Source organism: Galleria mellonella, unplaced genomic scaffold (genome assembly GCF_026898425.1).
Source record: "Galleria mellonella isolate WM207_F2 unplaced genomic scaffold, CSIRO_AGI_GalMel_v1 utg63, whole genome shotgun sequence".
NCBI classification, from domain to species: domain Eukaryota; kingdom Metazoa; phylum Arthropoda; class Insecta; order Lepidoptera; family Pyralidae; genus Galleria; species Galleria mellonella.
The window spans coordinates 13,070,991-13,093,510 of record NW_026442130.1 but is presented as its reverse complement, the minus strand read 5'-3'; the positions used below and the strand labels follow the sequence as shown (position 1 = coordinate 13,093,510).

General features: G+C 33.0%; 1 protein-coding gene across 1 annotated transcript; it reads left to right on the top strand.

Moving 5' to 3' along the window:
* Positions 1-1,015: 1,015 nt before the first annotated feature.
* On the top strand, positions 1,016-17,025 carry LOC113521885 (uncharacterized protein DDB_G0283357-like). Its single transcript, XM_026907541.3, has 3 exons — positions 1,016-1,084; positions 1,686-2,445; positions 13,320-17,025. The coding sequence occupies exons 1-3, from the start codon at positions 1,076-1,078 to the stop codon at positions 16,055-16,057; spliced, it is 3,507 nt and encodes a 1,168-aa protein (XP_026763342.2). The 5' UTR covers positions 1,016-1,075; the 3' UTR covers positions 16,058-17,025.
* Positions 17,026-22,520: the final 5,495 nt, after the last annotated feature.

The window sequence follows — 22,520 nt, the reverse complement described above, 5'->3', positions numbered from 1 at the left end:
GCAATCGACTTTTGTACAAAGTCTCCCTCTGGTAATATCTGTCGCTAGCTCTTCATATATTAGGTTCCACAATTTACCATCGTATTTGGAATTTGGGATATTTTCTCTTCTCTTTAAATTACTACTTTGAATATAAAAAATAAAAAAATTGAATTAACTTGTTCAGTTAAGTTATTGTTTATTGGAATCATTTATTTAGTTTTACATGTACGTTCAGGGATATTTTTTTTTTCATTTTTTATTATTTAGGTTGCGTGGCAGAGATCGCTTTTATCCATAAGGCTAGCTATTAATTTTTCACTGTGATTTTTTTTTATATTTATGATAAGTTTACTACAGTATTTTTTTAAAAAGAAGAATAAAAAGTATCTATCTTTCTATTTACATAAGAAATGAGTTATATCATTATTAAGGAATTAATAAAAAATTACGTTTTTAGTAATTTAATAGCACAAGTGTACCCAATTGTTCATAATTATTCATTTTATAATAAAACTATGAAATATTATCTATATTTAATTAACGAGTTAAGTTAAAAAAAAATTAAAACATCACAACTTAATACATTAGTTTCCAAATTAAAAACGCGTTACATATGGAAGGAAGGAAGTATCATCGATAAATTAAAAATGTTAGATAATTTTTAATAACTCATTAGCGTCCTCATCAAATTTAACTTTATTATCAATCAAAATGTATAAATCTCGTGCCCTATTAATATATCAGATCACGAATTACATATTGTATATATTATAAAAATGAAGTATTCATCTCAAATTAAACTTATGAATCGCGCTGCCACTACATCATGGATACGTGATCGCTACTGCTTTAACTATTACATTCAATTTGACCTTTCGCTAAAGGAATCTCAACTTTATTCGTATAAAGAATAGAGGATGTGAATAAATTTAAAAAAATACACCACATATCGTTGTCTAGTACGACAAGCACGTTTTTAGACGTCTTATAAGTGGTATAAAAAGCTGGGGTCGATCCACAAAAGCACACAGTAACCGTTGACCCATCACTGTGGGAGCATCCCAGTATCGGGGTTCGACTTGGAATATACAATATGAATTTGGTAATAGCCTTTTCATGGAAGTGATTTGATTAATGAGTGCTCAAGTGTTCCACGGGAGGGTACTTGCACAATGGTTACATAAAATGTGTGCCATTTCTGAACGTGTTGTCAACCTACCTAGAAATTTAGTCTGTGATAATGACAAATCGTTTGTAGTTTCATTGAGGAAATACTAATTTCTCTCCTTAATTTCAACATTTGGATATAATTTTTAACATACTTATAACATTTGTTATGTCTAGTCTTTTAGTTAATTTATTTTATTGTTTCATATAACTGTATTGTTATTAAAGGACACTATTCCATGCTAATGTTATAAATTACTAAGTTTTGTAAGCTTACTGTCTGTCTAAAGAAATAGATGTCAGTTAATTATAAATTTGTATTAAAAGTTAACAATTTAAATCACCTCTCACCCAGAATTTAAAAAAAAATTCTTCAGTTTGTTTCAGAGAAATACTGTTAAATATTCAGAATTTCAGTAAAAACAAAGTATTTCATATTATATAATAAATAACTTCAGTGGAAAATAACGTGTTATTTTATAATGATATAATGATAATGGATAAATGTAATAAATTTTTTAATTTCTTCTTCTCAGGTTTTAATAACCGCTCTTATAGCGGTGTGTAGCGCTGACAAACTTGACCGCACCTATCTTCCACCAGCTTCAGCAAAAACCGCAGGCGGTAGCCATGATACCCTGCAGACGCCCTTGGAGAATTCCTTCAATCAAGGCCTGGGTGGCCTACCTAAAGGGAGCTTCACTAACGACTTCCAAGGCGTAGTTGTTGACGCTGTGAGCCCCGGCACCAGGGCATCAGGAGAAGGTGAAACAGGCCTTGGTGCACCCAGAATAGCATACGGCTCGACAAACTCTAAAGTAGGAGAAGCTGCGTTCAGTTCTCCAGTGGGATTCCGCCAATTTGATCAATCTGGATTCTCCGCTGATGGCCAGACTGCCGACACGAATGTGTCTCCTCAAGGCTTCGACCAAGGACTTCGAGGGTCTCAAGGGTTTGAGAGTAAACCAGAGAGGTCCCAAGCTGCACGTGATCGTACAGCCAGCATCCTGAGGTACGAGAGTGACATCGGAACGGATGCCTACAATTATGCCTTCGAAACTGACAATGGTATTTCGGCTGAAGAAAGTGGCGTGGCTACTAATGGTGTGCAAGCCCATGGAGGGTACTCCTATACTGGTGATGACGGACAAGTGTACAGCGTGACGTATACCGCTGATGAAGGAGGATACCAGCCGAGAGGTGATCATCTTCCCACACCGCCTCCTATCCCCGAGGAGATACTTAAGTCTTTGGAGCAGAACGCCAGGGACGAAGCAGCCGGGCTGATCGATGATGGTGAGTGTTTTTTTTTTGTTTTTTTTATCAGGTTGCAATTTAGGACTTAAAAAATTCGGATGACAATCAGAATAAACTAGTTAGTTATACTAAAATAAGGCACTAGTTTGTTCCTTATTTTAGTTATACAATAATACTATAATTATAAATTATTTTTGTTAAAACAAGATAAAACTGACTTTGTCTCAGAAGTGCCAACCACCGTTCACCAACACTTTAACCCACCTCAACTATTCTGCCATAGCCATTATCCATTGATATTTTTTCAATAATATATAGTTAATATCGATAATTCTTTAGTCGTCACTAAAGCCTAACTGAACTTGCCAACCCGCCTGCCAAGCGTGGCAACTACTAACAAAACCTAATTATATCACCTTGATTTATTTCACCAATAAATAAAAAAATCATGCAAAGGCTTAAGTAGACTCATAGAGTTATGAATGGAATATAGTAAATTGTTTTTCTATTATGTAATTCTTTATATTCATACTTTTATTATACTTATACTAGCTTTAAATGCAACTTTATCTGTATTCATTTTTTTTATAAAATAACGTGTCAGAAGGTCAGTATTTTTTTTTAATACTGCATTAAGTCGTGACGTAATGGTTATGGTTATCTTTAAGAGCCGTTAAAACGCTAAAAGTTAAACAAATTTTCACATTTATAATACTAATGAGATTTATTTATTTATTTACCTTCCCAATAGATCTGCCATTTTTATAATATAATTAATAATATAATAGCTGTAAAATGTAACCGTTTGTTTGTTTGTAACACTTTATAGTGCAGTAAACTCTTAAATTATAGAATACAGAGTTCTTAAAAAAAAAGAGTGTAATGGCAGACTTATTCTAAAAAAAAGGATTTCTTCCAATCAACCCTTGAATGTCTGATAGAAATTGTGAATTTGTGGAGACAAAAAAATATAACTAATAAAAACAAAAAAAATACAAAAGTTATAGGCGTTACAGTTACAAATACGAGCACAACATTAATAATGGATATCATAACACATTTACCGTTATAGTAAAATATTTACTAATTAACAAACATACAGACGGACGCCAACATGGCGTTATCAGTCATATCTGTCAATCCGTCAATTAAACTAAACGCAACTCATAACCGGTCCCCGATAATCTTCTTAGTGGAGCTTATTTTTTTACTTTTAAAACAATAGTCAATAATGACCGGTTAAAGTGATTAATCTTTATTTAAAAGTGTCTTATTTAACAATGTTGACATAATTTTAAAAAAAAAGTATGTAGGTATGTAAATATACTAATATGTAATAAATATGTGTAAAGTCGTGATCATTCATATTAATTCGTTTGTGTTTTTTTTTTTCAAAAATGGCAAATAAAATTGTACAAAATTTACTTTCAATTCGATGAAATTTCTGTTTTTTTTTTTCTTGGAAAAGGAAAATTATAAAGTAAAATTAGATTTCGCAAATAAAATAAATGCAGTGACAAAATTAGTATGTTATCAACAAACAGGGTGCAAACGATCGATTGCAAAAAGAATTACCGTAATCGGCTCTGAAATGGTGACATAATCGCGTAACAGAAAAAAAAATACGCAAATATGCAAGTCACTTAAAAATCGGGCCGCATAACTGTTTGTGAAAGATGTTTGATGTTACCCCAAATACTGTGCTAGTTTTTTTAATGGTTGATAAAAGAATGGCAACCCCGTCTACACTATCAGTTTACGCTGGTGGGACACCCATTCTAACCCGTACCAGCACATTGTAATTAATAATTCAAGAATTAATCACGATGGTTTCCATGAACCGCGTGGAGGTCGACCTGATAGGATAATTTTTAAATATTTTTTATTTACACTATTTGTATCTACTTTTCTTTATTTACTGCCACCCCGTTTGTTTTCTGTTTTTTTTTTTCTATGAAAATAATATATAAAAATTATTTTAGTATTCTGACAAATGAACAGATAAAATTACATAATTTTACTTACTTTCATGCGGAATCCTAAAATATAAATCATCATCATCATAATATTAGTCGTTAACTGTTCACTGTTGGACATAAGCCTCACCCATAAGGGGAATTTCGCCAGTAGTTGCCACGCTTAGCAACCGCAGTTAAGCTTTGGTAATGTTTTAAAAAAAAAAACACTGTTGCCCATCCCTCGACCAATAAGCTCCCTTACTCTCCTCTATATATTTCAATATCTATGAGAGACAAATAGCTGGCCTATTCTATGCCAGGATTACACGGTTTAAAAAAAAATATAATAAATATTATGAATTATTTTTTATTTTTGACAGGTGTATAATAAATTGAAAATGATTGAGTAATTTATACACTATATTCTTTAAACAATAGATAACATCTCTCTATTAATTTTATTCGTATATAAAAATTTGAAACGTGAAATGAAATTGTTAAAAAAAAATCTGCCACGGGCGTTCACCTTAACCAAATGTAATGTTAAAAATTATATAAGATAAAGTCTGTATGTATTATACTATTTTGATTAATATTCTATACATGCATGTGACTCATGCGCATAAGTCATTGATATTTAAAAAAAAACTTATGTCTATGCTATAAACGCTTCTAGATATATTTACACACATAGCCGTGTAGGTCTTGGCATAGAATAGGCCACTTCTTTCTTTCCCATGGGTGTCGTAAGAGGGATTAAGGGAGTTTATGGTGGAAGGATGGGTAGCAGCGTCCTTTTTAAAATATCACCAAAAGCCAAACAGCGCTTGCCAATCCGCTTGCCAAACGTGGCAATATACAACATACTCACACAGTTCAGGTTTTTAGTTGATATAAAGTTTTGACAGCTAGTCAAAGTACGTAATTTTGTGCGTGTGAATTTTGAATACAGGTTATATTTCCTAGATACCATATTAAGAAAAAACATACTCCAGTTTTTAAGCTAAACCTTTAGAAATACAACTGTGAAAACTGTATTCAATTTGTTGCAGTAGTTTTTTTGAGATGCTGCAAAAACACACAGACAGACAAAACAATTGTAAAATATGTATTTTGTTTTTTGTTCGTCATCATCATCATTATATTAGTCCTCACTGCTGAACATAAGCCTTTCCCATAAGGGCCCTTTTTGCGTTGGCTTTTTGGTTTCTATCGCTCTTGAAAAAAAACCCCTCATAGCCATTCTTCTTAAATACTTCATATGTCTAATTACAATTTTAGTCCATTTGTCTATTATTTATTGTTAGCAAAATCGATCTCGATGTAAACTATTTAATTTTTTTTTATACGACTTAGAATGGCAAACGAGCTGACGGCCCACCTGACGGAGTGGTAACCGTCGCCTATAGACATGAACAGTAGTATGGACATAACAGAGTATACTGAGTTTTTATTGTCATATACTGATATATACACTGAATTTAATTCATATATCGAGGAGAGAGGGATTGTAAATAATATTGTCTAACGATACCATTGTTAGCGATATATCCTGTTAGTTCGACGTCCATATGACTTATCCTGGAAACTATTGTACTTAGTTAATTTCTTATGAATTCATTACGATGACTCTATCTTCTGACTTCATCCTCACCTATCACCTTATCACTGATACTCGGCGATCGTGTATTGATAACACAGGTGAGAACCTCTTTCATACTATTAAAATAATCTATTTCATTATTTTCCTACCCTTACCCCAATTATTATTTGGGGTCGGCGTAATATGTTTTTTTTTATATCCATAATACAAAAAGATTTGACTTATAGTATTACGACCGGCCGCCTGCCTGACGTCAATCCTCTTTGAGAAGGTTTGGATTAAAATAAACTATTTATTACCCTAAAATATGCTATGTTTCTTCAATGATTAATGTAGGGAAATCATGCAATCATGGAAAATTTAGAGTTAAGTTTTCTTGCTGAAAAAAATTTTTAAAAATATAAAATACATAGTAGTTAGTCAGCTAATTTGACAATTAACTAACTCGTTTCTATGCATACAATGTATCTTGACGTACTTATTAATAAATCAAATGAGTATTTACGCATGAAAAAGATGCAGAAATTAAAAGACAAAATAAATATAAAAGTTATTAAGGAATTACTAATAACTGTTTATAAAGTAAAATTGTATGAAAAAGTTGACCACCTGCTTTTCTCGAAGCATTTGTATGGAGACACTCTATGTATATAATATAAGAGCCATCTATATTCACACTTAACACTTTTCTTAAAACATACTCTGCATCCATAGACAATTAACGAATGAAATTATTAAGACGATAAATATAATAAAATGATATAAAGTATTGCAATCACAATAGTGAGAGATGACATTGACAAACTCTATGGTAACGAGTGACGAAATGTGGCTCATCATTTGAGTAACAATATCTTACTAATCGCACAACATCTATAGTAACAATTTAAATAATTGCCCTCGTAAACAATGTTCCAATTTGCAAATATACCTACTATGCTTTGAATCTGTGTGAACCGATCCTTGAGCTCAAAAGCCCGCCAACAGAATGTAGATGTTAGAAGGATATGTATTTTGCATCTGCGATGGCAGATATTATACTTAATCTATGTATTTATAGATATGTTGAAAGAGAAAGTCATTATTCTTTATCTGTGTTTTAATTGTACGTAGTAAGAGGTAGGTACTATTTTTAATCTATGTGTATTAATTTGGAAATTTAAATATAGAATCGTTTTTTTTTTTCTATGAAATTATAATTTTATTTATTAGGACAGAACATATAGGTTTATGTATTTTAAATTCATTCATTTACATATTGAAAGAGAATTCTTAATTATTCTATTAATTACACCTAGAAAGGGGTAAGAGCTTTTCTTCATCTATGCATTTATAAAAATAAATTATTAGATTCCGACAATTGAAAACTTAAACATTAACTTCTACTATTGGGCTGTATAATTTTGTTTTATAAAAAATGCGAATTAATGGGATCATTTAGGTAAATTATTTACTTTACCTAAATGATCGCGTCCATTCATGTCTCTTATGAAACATGGAAATTTAAATATAGAATCGATTTTTTTATGAAAAATTTAGATTATTAAATTTATTTTTTAATATAAAACCTAGACATAGCATAACGTTAAGGTATAATCCACAGACTTCGAATTGTCTTTCTATGGTACACTCGTAAATCATACTGGTTTAAGCATTCATTTTAAATATCTTTTTTACGTAACTTGGAATGGTATGTTTACCAGCTTGTTAGCTGACGGTACATTTGATGAAAAATGGGCTACTTCCTATTGTCGACATGAATATTGTATGCAAAAAGCGATCCATTCACGCATTACCATTTTAAGGACTAAAGCGTTATGCCTCTGTACCTAGCAATTTCACCGCCATATCTTACACTTCAAACAGAAACAGTCAAGCGAACCTATCTGCTTGGTTGCGGAATTTGTAAGGCTTCTTAACCGACTTCAGAAAAGAGATTCTCAATTCCGCTGTATCTGTTGATGTTTCTTACCTTAGAACTCCGTCATTTATAAACTGATTCGGAATATTTTTCTTATTATTTGAAAGGATATACTTTCAGATTGTGGAAAAATTTCGTCAAAATCCGTTCAGTAGGTTTTAAATCAAAATAATTTGTTTTTGAAGTCGATGTTTTGTTTTTTAAAATAAATTTTACTTGTTAAAAAGCAATAGGTAACATAAAACATTTCATTTTGTAGTTGAGTTTGCAAATGGTCCAAACATCAATAACTTGTTTTAAAATAAAAAATAATTTGTCAAACTTGTTCAAATACCTATAGGTAGCAAATAATTAATGTTTTGTTTTGGTAGTTGGCCCTTTTATGCTACTGGCATGATCTATTTATCATTTATTTTAAATACACAATCGGGGCTTAACACGATGAGAAAACGTTTGCAGATGAATAGTATCTACATACCTGCTCCTTTATTGCCAACGTTTCGACGTGGATTGCACTGTCGTGACCACGACGTGGTGGTGGTCCCGATTGTGTATTTAAAATGTGTTAACAACGCGAAAGTTTAAAATTAATCATTTATTATTATCACAATTATATTTCTGTTTTTTTATTCACTACTTTGTATGTGTGGTTTTTACTAAGTAAACCAATGAAGTAGAATCGTATCAAGATAAAACATACGTCAGATTTTAAATTAAACCTTTAGGAATATATCTGTGAAAACAGTATCCAATTTGAAGCAGCGGTCATTGCGTGCTGTCCAAATAAATATACAGCCAAACCGTTTTTTTTTTAATGGGTGATAATGGAATAGTAATAGTAACTCGATTTATACTTTAAACCTACTATAACACTCCTTTTGCCTCTTTCTGCTCCGTCAATAACATAATAGTCCCTTTTCTAATGGATGATAATGTAATGGGAACCCCGCCTGCGCTATCGGGATACGCTGGCGGAGCACCAGTGAAGAATGATAGGTGAGGATGAAGCGGGTCAGTTGGCCCATCGTGACGAATTCAACAAGAATTGTTCACGATGGTTTCCAGGGGGAACCACGTGGAGGTCGACCTAATAGGGCATATTGCTAGCAATGGGGCTATCAAACTCCATTGCTAACAATCCCTTTCCCCCCACAGACAAACCGTTGTCGGTTAGAATAGAGACTTTTATCAAATTAAAGTGATGCGTGATTTTAATTTTAATTTTTACAATAAAGTTGTCTACACATTTAACTTTTTTTTTGTATATATGTTGGTTTCGAAACAGAACTGTCATCTTTCACTTAGAGAAATATCTAGCAAGATAAAGGGTCCTTGCTCACTAGCGTGATGAAAAAAAAAAATAGGCTATTAAAAATATGTCGCATAATACACAAGAAGTTTTATGAAAACAGTAAATCGCAACGCGTAAAGGTCGTATCATGGGCGTCATAAAAATCTATAGACGAAGATTGATAATTTTCATCAGGTAGGCTGTTAATTCCTTTGCACAAAAAAGAAATGCAATTTATTTTTATGCCACAAAGGTGGTAATCAAGCATATAGTCCGTCTGATAATAAACGGTTACTGTAGCCTATGGACGCCTGCAACCCTTCTCTCTTATTCATATATATGATTCATATACATTTATTCACATAACTATCACAATTGTGTTTGAAATAAAGTACAATATTTTATAAAAACAAAAAAAAAAAACAAAAAACTAAAGAAATGAACAATAAGATCAATTAAATTATTACTTACTTAAATCAGACTATATTTTACACGCCATTAAAATAACATGGCTAAATATGTGATTCTATAATACTAATTAATATCTATTTCAACCATATTTACGCAAATAAAATTATTATTACCAGAGGGAGACTTTGTACAAAAGTCGATTGCTTGGATACCTCTGTCCCATTCGTGTTTCAACCGTGAAGCAGTTGTGTTTGCATGGCTGTGTTTCGCTTTGAAGGGTGAGATATAGCGTGAATTGACTGGGTACAGAGGAATAACACCTGAGTCCTCAGGAATGGCAACGCATGGGGGGGTATCATGGGCGAAACAGTATACTCTGTTATGTCCATGGTACTTCTCATGTCTATAGGCGACGGTTACCACTTTCCATCAGGTGGGTCGTCAGTTTGTTTGCCATTCTAAGTTGTATAAAAAAAAAAATAATTATAGCAGCTAAGAGGTTTGCCAGTAGTTGCCACGCTTGGCATTATTATAGATAGATACTCTTTATTGTTTCCTCCAAAAGATTACAATAGTAAACTTATTATAAATATAAACATTTACAAGGAATAATAACAATGAGAAAACAATGGGCGACCTTATCGCTAAAATTCCAGGCAATCTTTGGATGGAGAGGAGTAATTATAAACAGTTTGATCGGAGGCATAATGAAATTCTATTATTTCTTAATATAGGGATACGATACATGTAGTAATGTTAAATATATATCCCTACTCATTATATACACTTATGTACTATTATATATATACATACATACATACATACATATATAAAGTATATTAAAAAAATATATGTATATCACTTATACACTATATACTTATCAGATTGAAAATAAACTGTGATTGACAGTTTATTTATTTATTTATTCATTCATAGTAGCTCAGTTAAAGTGTGAATCTAGCCTTATAGTTCGACATTATTGTTTCAGTACAAAACAGTCTAAGCTAGTATCGCCATTGTTTCAATTCTCACGGACGTAACGATGTTTCGCGACAAATGCGGTACGACCGACTTACTGATGTGTCCGGGAACCAGCTTAAATTATGATGTTGAAGTTGAGAACAGCACAGTATATCGAAATATTTTTTTTATGCAACTTAGAATGGCAAACAAGCTGACGGTCGTTCTGATGAAAAGTGGTAATTATCGCCTATAGGGTGGAAAAGAGATTGTTAGTAATGGGCATTAGCCAGACAGCCCTCTATGTCGAGGCTGTTTCGACGCCGAAGAAACGGCTGCTCACGTATTCCTGGAATGTGAAGCTGTGGCCCGTCAACGTTTAGAAATCCTCGGAACGGTGAGGTCGCTCCGTGAGGCCTGTGAAGATCGCAGGATGCTTCTGCACTTCTGGGCGGAGCTAGGTTGGCTGTACTAGCCACGACTCATACGCACAACGGCCCAAATGAGAGGCTAAGCGCGGAAAATAGAGTCCTATTCACATTTTACATTTCATACATATGGGCATTAGCAATGTTATTACCAATATCCACTAGATCGATCTCTTCGCGATTTCTCTCGGAAATTATAATGACTGATTAATTGTAGAATTTGTCACGATTAATTGACCTGCTTCATATTCACCTATCATCGCTCACTGGTGCCCCGCCAGTGTATACCAATAGCGCAGGCGGGGTTCCCATTACATTATCATCCATTAGAAAAGTGACTATTATGTTATTGACGGAGCAGAAAGAGGCAAAAGGAGTGTTATAGTAGGTTTAAAGTATAAGTCGATTTGGAAAATACTTTTGTTTTTATTGAAAGGATATACTTTCAGATTGATCACATAGAAATTTCATTAAAATCGGTACAGTAATTTAGTTATGATTTAAAAATAATTGAATTTCCCACAATAGGAGTATATTTTGTTTTTGTCGAACTCAATTTTTTATTTGATTACTTATTTGAGACAGATAATAGGGATATTATCTTAGCTATGTTAATTGAAAATCTGTTTATTATGTAAATAATTACATTTTTATTTTCACTTACGTAAATTATTTTTATTTATACAATTTAGAATAGCAAACAAGCTGACGGCCCACCTGATGGAAAGTGGTAACCGTCGCCTATAGACATGAGGAGCACCATGGACAGTAAACTTATAGTTTATAAATCATTCAAATTGAAAAAAATCAATAATAATCTTTCAACATGACTTTGAAAAATTGAGATATTTACTTCGTTTGATAAATTATACAAAATTAAATTTAAATTTTACTATATGTATGAAGATTTTAATTATCTGTTCGTTGGTGTTTATGTATGGTGTATAATTAATTCATATCATTACTTGAGAAAATGAGTATAGAAAATTGTACTGTACAGTTTGAAGGTCATGCTTTGCTTATTAAAAGAAACGGTATAATTATAGTATGTGCAATTGGTAAATTGTATATATCACTCATACGCCATGTGTCCCAGCATAGAATGGGCCACCCCTCCCTTTCCCGTGGGTGTTGTAAGAGGCGATTAAGGGATTGGGCAGCAGCGTCCCCCTTAAAACATCTTTAAAAGTCTGACTACGATTGCCAAGCGTGGAAACTACTGGCAAAACTCCTCTTATGGGGAAGCCTTATGTCCAGTAGTGGACAGTTAACGGCCAAAATAGTAATATATCACTCATATATCTATACAGTACTAGCCGTGTAATACAGAAGTAGCTGTGTAGGTCCCGGCATAGAATAGGTCACCCCTTCCTTTCCCGTGGGTGTCGTAAGAGGCGACTAAGAGAGCTTATAGTCGAGGGATGAACAATTCTTGTTGAATTCGTCACGATGGGCTACCTAACTTGCTTCATCCTTACCTATCATCCTTCACTGATGCCCCGCCATTCCATTATCACCCAAAAAAAAAGCCAAATGTAGTAAATTGTAGTAATAATAAATTATATATCGTTCTAAAATCCATATTGCAATAAAAATTGATACATATATATCAATCCAGATAATAAATTTATAGATTTACATAAGTAAGCTGTTACAGTTATTTTTGTTAACGTGTAAATTTTTATCGATTTTAAGCGATGCTTACTTTTCTACAAATTGGTGCCACTAAACATCAGTGCCAAGGTCAAAACGAGTGATATATTTACTTTTTGTTAATTTTTGTTTATTGTTTTTTAAATAATTTTGGAATTAAGTGTAGGATTAATCACAAAATAATCACAAAATATCTTTTTTATGTATATATAGAAAAAATGATACAATATAATTTTTTGTGACCTCATATAAAATTCGAATTATAGTTTGTTTGGTACTTTTTGACGCGTTAATGGATCAACGTAATTAAGAAGTGCACAGGCTACGTTTATCCTGGTTAATCAATCATAATCAAATATCTCCGTCAGCCAACAATGAGGTAGGGTCTTTAACTGCTACACTACATTAAATAATAATTAAAATTGATAAAATAAATTAAAAAAAATCAGTATACAAATTGTATCATTATTATTGTTAAAAAAAAAATACGAAATCGTCGATTTTAAGTAAATTACATGAAACCATTTCCCAATATTGATAAAGATATCTAGTTATGTCATTCACTAAATGTCTGACGCTACAGATTAGCTTTAAAGCCTATTGTGCTCCGTGATAAATGTTATTGCCGACTGATCGTTCGTACTGAGGCGTTGACAAATGACTTACAACTTTCATTTTTTATTTACAGGCTCGTACGACGCTCAGAAATACAATGCTGGAGGCGATTACACAGACGCGGGTAATGGAGAACACAATGCTAGACAACCATCTCGGTTTGGAGCTCGACCTGAATCTGATGCGACCGCAAGTGGCACGTTCATTAATCAGAACAATCAGCCAATTGGTACACCGACTTCTAATAATTTACCTGGACAAGATAATCGTGAATCGACCAATGTACCTTCAACATTCGGATCTTTTAATACAATAAATGGATTTAACCAAAACAGACCGACAGGAGCTGGGTCTGCAAATGAATTTGTCAACTCATTCCAACAAAATTCTAGGCCAGCTCAGGATGGTAAAACTCAAGAATTTAATGGCGCTTTTGAACCAAATAAACAATCGTTAGTTTCTACCCAAGAAAACAATTTAGATACTCAATCTTCTGGAACCTTCCTAAATGGCGATTCTAATCAAAGCAATGCTCAAGGAACTCCAACATTTGCAAGACCAAGTATAAACAGGCCGGGAGCTAATACACAAAGTTCATTCAATGGACGACCAACTACTGGCAACGTTTTTAGTCAATCTGCAAATAATGTAAATAATTTTAAAACCCAGTCTAGCAACTCTAATAATGGTTTTGGTACCAATAATGAATATTTACCCCCCTCAAATGTTCATCAAAATAGAAGACCTTCCCAGAATTCATTCCAAGCGCCCTTACAAAGCAATGGTCGTCCTCAAATTTCAAGTACTTCTGCAACAGCTTTTGTCTCAGGATCTCAGAATAATGCGGATAATTCTCAAGATATCGAATCTTCGCAAGATAACCAGTTCCAATTTTCTAACCGAGTAACGCCTAATAGATTTTCTTCTACTTCTAAATTGCCACAATCTCAAACAGACCTTACTTCTAGGCCCGCATTTAATAGACCTAACACAAAATTAAGCCAGCCTAGTGCCATATTTTCCGAACAGTCGCAACAACCAACTTCTCAACCACAAACAGAATTGACTACTCCCTTTGAATCAACACCTAATGTACAGAACAATAATGCTGATCAGCAGATACAGAATTTTAATCATTATAGTTCTCAATCTACTAACGGTCGTCCAACACAGTCGCACTTTGAAAATCCTTCAAATACAAATGGAGTATTTCCAGTACAATCTCCTACCGTATCATCTGCCTCTGCTTTTGCATCAACTTCAACCCCTCAACGTCCAAACTTTGATTCTAACTCGAGACCGATTTCTAAATTAAGTGCTGGTCAATCTTCACAGTTTTCAAACCAAAATCCTCAAATTCAACAAGATAGTTTCACACAAAATCAAATAACCGATGTACAGTTTTCATCTAGCACACAAAGACCTACTTTCAGCCAAACGACTATCCAAGCTCAGGGCCCTGATAATTCATATTATTATAATCAACCATCGAAGACTTTTAACACTCCAATTTCACAAAGCGAAGGTTCAAGATTTCCGGGTCAAAGTCAATTTAATAAACCAAAGCAGCGTCCAACTTTAAATACTCCTCAGCAAAATTTCCCAGTTAATTCTTTCCAAAGACAAAATGAATATAACCGTGGATCGTCTAGATATCCTAGCCCACCAACTTTAGCGCCTATTGCACCTACATTGCCACCACAAGGTAATGCTTTTCCGTCATTCAATGGTATAACTCAGGCATCTGCATCATCATTTTCTTCTAGAGCACCCACTGCTTCAACTCAGTTCGATAGACAGACTACTCAGTCTGGTTTTAGCCAAAGGCCAACGCAACAGCCATTTAGTCAGTTTAGTAATGCACCACATATTCCTGGACAAAAATTTTTTGCTAGACCAACAACAGTTCCACAATCATTTAAAGATGTTTCTAGTAGTCCATTTGGACAGCAGTCTACTTCTTTTCAAAATCAACAGTCTCAGTTTGGTCAAAGGCCATCAGCAAATGTAAATCGACCTGAAGCGCCCAAAGATGATTCTTCTCAAACAATATCGAGTCAACAGTATGATGGAGAAATATATGAATACAGGAAGCCTGCTGCAACTTTACCAGCTCCTACGAATACGGAGAATTCAGAATCTGAACAATCTAGTCAAAGACCTAATCCAAGTTCATCGTCATCCAGACCGCAATTTGGGCGGCCACAAGGTGAACAAAACTCCAATGATTTTACAAAGTCACAGCCAAATCAAGAAATATCACAGTTTGGTGTACAACAATCCAGGCCTCAATTTGTTAAAAATGCACAACAGAGTCAATTTAATAATCAAATTCAACCCTCTAGACCTGAATTTGGAAGTCAGTCTGTCAGACCTTTTGACGATATACGACCTACAATGGATAACCAATTTGCTCAAAGTACAGATGGTCCCAAAATTCAGACGAATTCGGAACGAAATCAGTTTAATACTGCAAATTTCCCAGGTAGTTCCCAAGACACAAGGCCCCAATTTGGACTTGGACAAACACCAAGACCTATTGGAAATATTGGCCAGGGTTTTAATAATCAACAAACTTCCACAGATCAATTCAATAAACCCTGTTGTACATCAGGTAACTCGAGAGTTCAACCTACACAAAGTTCTCAGTTTAGCACTACCCAAGGATTCGGAACTCAAGATTCCGGTTTCACTGCTCAAAGTTTCCAACCTGGTCAGAGCTCCACACAGAGTTTTGCCGGTAAAGGTGAAGTCTTTGGTGGGCCCAGGAAACCTCCTAGCTTTGACCAACAAACTGGATATCATTATTAAGTGTGTAGTGCCATTAGGTGTTAGATATAGACTTTCAAGAACAGTTTTGTGGTAAAGTACTATAATTATAAAGTGCCTTAATTAAGTATTCATAATGGATATATTATATATATCATAAAATTAATACAATAAACGATTTAATAAAATCTTACTTCAACTAGTCCTACGACAGGGGTTTGATTTCCATTAGAGGTTTCTTTATCAATTTATATTCTCCGAAGAGGTTCTAGTTTGTAAGTTTTCAATGTAAGTAATACATTAAATATATTATGTATTTATTTATAATCTGTAAAACGTTTGAACATATTATGATTAAAAAATGTACTTATATGGAAATGTGTAAAAATATAGCGTTCTAATAAATTATTGTGTAAATACAATTTATTTTTTTTTTTTATTGAATTTTTTATTTTATTTTTTCTAATATTTTTTCTCTCGCTTGTTTTTAACTTTAACATTAAGATAATTCTTTGTACAGTGCACGTTATTTCACTGCAGTTCAAAAAAGGTTTAAATATTTATATATGTTATATATTTTATTTAATGCAATAGTATATAGAACTAACATTTTATTTGTCTGTAAGAAACTATTGCATAAAAATAAGGTAGATATATTATTATCCATTCGAAATTCATATAATCCATCCATTAGTCATTCTATATTCAAATCCTATTTAATTATAAGTTTCTCCATGAATAAATTTACAATTTTGTGTTCAGTTTGAATTGTTACAAATGAAACGAGCAAACAAATTACTGGATCTGTGTAATCGCTATCATCACGAAATGCTTTGAAAATTTTCGATTTATACGTACGCAATAAAAGTCAAGGGCGAACAAGAGTTATATAAATCTATAAAAATAAATTTACATCGATTGTAATGGTACGAGGAACAAATAGTGATAAAGTTTGAATTACATATATTAGATGCTATTCATTTATTTTTGATGAATATTGCAATGAAGGTTTCATTGTTTTGTGTTAATTGATTGCATGGTCAGGGGTAAGGTCAATAACATCACGCCATAGTAGTAGTTTATTATTACGATTGATAAAATAAAGACGTAACTTTGATTTTATGTATAAAATAGTTTAAATAAATACTTCATCATCATCATCATATCAGCCGTTAACTGTCCACTGCTGAACATAAGCATCCTCTTGGGAGGTTTTGCCTGTAGTTGCCACGCTTGGCAGATGGATTGGCAAGCGCAATCAGGTTTTAGAGATGTCTTTAAGAGGGACGTTACTGCCCATCCCTTGCCCCTAGTCCACTTTTATGATACACACAAAACAAATATTTACGCCTTATTACACGCCCTAGCTTTGCACGTGTGTAGATGCTAACGAAGCCATATTTTACAGTTTTCCATACGATTATTCATACATTTTCTTTCATGTAAACATTGTACTAATAATTACAAATTGAAATAATGACTGAACATTTCCATTTTTTTATTTAATAATTAATATAAAAAAAATATGTATAATTTCCTTTTTATTTTTGTAAAATTTATGTATAATGAAGTCCTAAAAAGAGTGAACGAGAAGAGAACATAGGTTGAAATAATAAAGAATAGAAGAGGCAAAATGCTGGGCCACCTTATACGACATGGCGATTTTTTTAAGAGCATAGTAGAAGGAAAGATAGAGGGCAAAAGAAGAAGAGGAAGACCGAGGAATAACTACATGGGACAAATAAAGGAAACACTAGGCATCATGTCGTATAGGAAAATAAAGGATATGGCCTGGGATAGAGCTGGCTGGAGGAAGATGCATGAATTAGTTGCACCGACAAGAGGAAACTCTTAAATGAAAAGAAGTATAATTACTAAATGTAACATGACGTAACGCTAACGTAACGTAACATAATGTAACGTAACGTTTCGAAGACTTAGGAAATTAAACTAAAATTTCCCTAGCTCAATCCCTCCTTTTTTTATACGACTTAGAATGACAAACAAGCTGACGGCCCACCTGGTGGAAAGTGGTAACCGTCGCCTATAGAAATAAACAGTACCATGGATATAACAGTACACACACATACTGTTTCGCCCATGATATCCCCCACGCGTTGCCATTCTTGAGGACTCAGGTGTTAGTCCTCTGTACACTGTAAATTCACGCCATATCCCACCCTTCAAATCGAAACACAGTCATGCAAACACAACTACTTTACGGTTGAAACATGAATGGGACAGAGGTACTCAAGCAATCGACTTTTGTACAAAGTCTCTCTCTGGATGTGATACAACCGTGGAAAATGCATGTGTTATGGGGGAAATATTATGTGACTGTAACGCCAAACGCTCCCTGACTAATCGAGGTGTGGTTACTGGTGGCTGCAAATGACCTTAACAGCTTCACAAGACGCGCGTAGGGGCAAGTGCAAATGACATCCTTAAAACGATTTTTTTTAATGCAATAAATATAACCGCTCTATTTATTATGAAAGGAAAAGCCGAAGAATAACTACGTGGGACAGATAAAGGACAAACTAGGTGTCATGTCATATAGGGACAAAGATACAGCAAGGGACAAAGCTAGCTAAAAAAATGCATGAATTAGTTGCACCGACTAGAGGCAACACTTTAATGAAGAAAGAAATAAAAAGACCTACCATTTAAATATTCAACTTTTTAAGTGCAATATTATGAAACCATTAGAAATGTTTTATACATGAATTGGTAGAAAAAAAATCTTATTCAATCTAAATAAAGTTCTAAACGTCCACGAATTGTAATAAAAATTATAACAAATACGTCTTCCAGAGGGAGAGTTTGTACAAAAGTCGATTGCTTGTGTATTTCTGTCCCATTAGTGTTTCTACCGTAAAGCAGTTGTGTTTGCATGGCTGTGTTTCAGTTGGAGGGTGGGATATGGCGTGAATTTACTGGGTACAGAGGACAAACATGTGAGTCCTCAGGAATGGCAACGCATGGGGGGTATCATGGGCGAAACAGTATACTCTGTTATGTTCATGGTACTACTCATGTCTATAGGCGACGGTTACCACTTTCCATCAGGTGGGCCGTCAGCTTGTTTGTCATTCTAAGTTGTATAAAAAGAAAACTGAATTTTTGCTAATTTTGCAATTTCAATTACGCACGTACAAATATTTCTTGTGTAGTTTTTTATAATTATATTTCCAGTGTGTTAGTACGTGAATATATTATATTAATTGAGTCGATCAATAGAGTACAGAACCCGGTAACCAATTTTATGCAAGGCATTGTGGCTACTACTACACTACAGAGGTTATCTATAACTTATATAATTTATCTGTATCTATATGTAATCTGTACTATAAATGCTATGTTTGTTTTAAGCAAACGGTTTCCAAATAGCAGCTCATTTGCTTTGACATAAGATCGCGAACTCTAAGATATCATCAGAATCAAGTTCGTTTAAGTCAACTTTTGTATTGACCTTTCATGATTCATGAATTAGGTCTCGTTTAAAATGTGTATTAGTGGGTAACTATATTTGTGTATAATCTAAATACATATGTGTATGTGTGTGTGTTTATGAAAGTTGATAGGCATTAGGTACGTAATATAGTCTGCGATTCCTGGCATATAACTTGACAGGTGGCCTTGTATATATATTAGTCTTGTATTCATATAATTAGAGTTCGTTACAAAATCTTGATTGCGTATCATACAATTTTCATCTACTTATAGAAACCTGACTATCCCCTTAGAGTGATAGCGTAAATATAAATTATATTAAACATTTTGTAAATTTGTATAAATTCTCTATTACAGATTTTTTTTATGCCAAAAATCTAAACTACTGTACCGATTTAGATAAAATTTCTATAAAGTCAATTTAAAAGTATATTTTAAATAATAAAAAAAGTATTTTCCTAATCAGTTTGCAACTGATGGAGTTATGAGGTAACGAACGTAAAAAAAAAACAATCGAATCGAGAACTTCCTTCTTTTTTAAAGCCGGTTGAAAATAATGTCAAGTCAATTGGTCTATTGTGAAATATTTACTATGAATTAACTAGAAAAAAGTATTAAATAGCTTAACATATTAGTATGAAATAAGGTAGGTATGTAATCAAATCAAATGCTAGATAAATATTAGCCTCCTTTCTAGATAAAAATATATGATATATGATATATATATATATATATATATATATATATATATATGTAAGACATTTTATTTTATGATGGGTGATAATGAAATAGTACACCGGCGGGGCAGTGAAGGATGACAGATGAAGATGAAATAGGTCAGTTAGCCCATCGTCACGAATTGAACAAGAATTCTTCACCATGGTTTCCAGGGGGAAGCACGTGGAGGTCAACCTAATAGGGTATATTGCTAGCAATGGGGCTGTCAAACTCAATTGCTAAAAATCCCTTTCCCCACGACACTTTGTTATTATTTTAAATAACAAGTACAAGTGTCCTTGAATCAAAATGTAATTAATTTATTCACAAATAAAGATAAACTCTGAGTACGCATTCATATTTAAATTTACAATTATCGCTTGTTTAATTACATCGATTAATTCATAAAGGTTATATACAATATTAGTGTAAAATAAAAATTACCAAATTAATATAATATATATTCAGTGTACTGATATGATATCTTAAATTAAAATAGGATGGTTTTATTTAGTTGTAAATAATTAATTAAATAGTAAATTAATGTACCAAATGCCAATGCGTAATTATCAGTTATAAAATGTTGATATAAATTTTATCACGACCACAAACGTTGTAAGTGATCGTAATGTTTTATCAATAAAACATATATTTTACATTAAAATTAATTACTTTTGATTAATTATGAAATAAATCTATTTACTTTTTAGTGATTTTAAAAGTAGGATGCTCTTGGTTTGTATATTTTTAATGTTAACCCTTCTTTGTATAATGGTGGAAATTTCCATCATAACATTGAATGCCCAAAAATTATATAATAGAACAATTTCACTTTAAGTTGATCGTGTCTGGATATCTTTTTAATGTTCATTGCAGAAAAAAAAACATAGCTGTCAATTTTATTTTTTTAACCATTTTTCCTTTAATTTTGAACATGAATTATATCACCTTGATTTATTTCACCAATAAAAAAAAGAACCATGCAAAGAAGGGTTAAACAGTTAAGTGATTTCAACCGCAGGTTTTACGATTTACTTTTAAGACACAACAGGCGGTAGAAAAAACGGACTTTTTTGTCCGTTTAGTTCTAATATTTACAGTATAATTTTAATAGAAAAAAAAAACGTGCATTCTTTTAACCGTTTTTCAACTTTCTTCAAAAGAGCAGAAGGTACTCAATTCCGTTGCATTTTACATATGTTCGTTACCTTATAAGTCCGTTATTTATAAACATTTTTGGATTTCTTTTTATATGAAAGTTTAACTGTCAGATTGATCCCATACCAATTTTATTAAAATCGCTACCGTAGTTTAATTGCTAAATAAAAATTATTGCTTTTGTCACAAATGAAGTCTGTTTTTTTTATGAAAAACTATCTTAAATTAAAATATTTTGCATTTAATACACTCCTTTGTCAATCAATTAATAACTTTTATGTATTATGATGACTAGCGACCCGCCCCGGCTTCACGCGGGTACACATTACATCACATCACCTTAGAAACTTCTAAATTTATCAGTGTTTCTCTACAATATTATGCATGTATTATACATATAAACCTTCTTCTTGAATCACTCTATTAAAAAAAAAAACCGCTTCAAAATCCGTTGCGTAGTTTTAAAGATTTAAGTATACATAGGGACAGACAGACAGCGACAGCGACTTTGTTTTATACTATGTAGTGATGCGTGCAAATGAAACAGTAACCCCGCCAGCGCTATTGGTATATGCTGGTGGATCACCAATAAGAGATGATCGGTGAATAGATGAGGATGAAAGCAAATCAGTGAGTCCATCGTGATGAACTAGACAAGAATAAACCAGAAGGGTTTCCATGAGGAATTGCATGGATGTCGACCTGGTATATTGCCAAATATATAGCTGTCCAATAAGGACTCAACATTCTATTGTCTTTTTAAACCGACTTCAAAAATAAAGTTTTTTTTTATGTTTCATCATATCAGCTTGTAACTTTGTTTTACTGAACATAAGCGTCCTCCTTCTAGGGTTTGCCAATAGTTAACATTTAATAATCCCACGTTTGGCAGGCGAATTGGCAACCGCAGTTAGACTTTGGAGATGTATTAAGAGGGACGCTGCTGCCCATCCCTCGCCCTCCCTTAGTCGCTTCTTACAACAACTATGGGAAAGAACAGCCACCCTGGCTTAATCTATGCCGGGACCATACGGGTATTTTTTATATTTGTTACCTGATAACTTATGGTACATCAGTTCTAAACTGATTTAGTCATTTTTTTGTATCTGAAAGGACATAATTATATATTAGCCCCATAGAAATTTTATCAAAATCGGTTCAATAATTTAGTTTTTAA

Coding starts and splice junctions, on each gene's coding strand:
- LOC113521885 (XM_026907541.3), top strand. Junction 2,446..13,319: donor AGCCGGGCTGATCGATGATG/GTGAGTGTTTTT, acceptor TTTTATTTACAG/GCTCGTACGACGCTCAGAAA.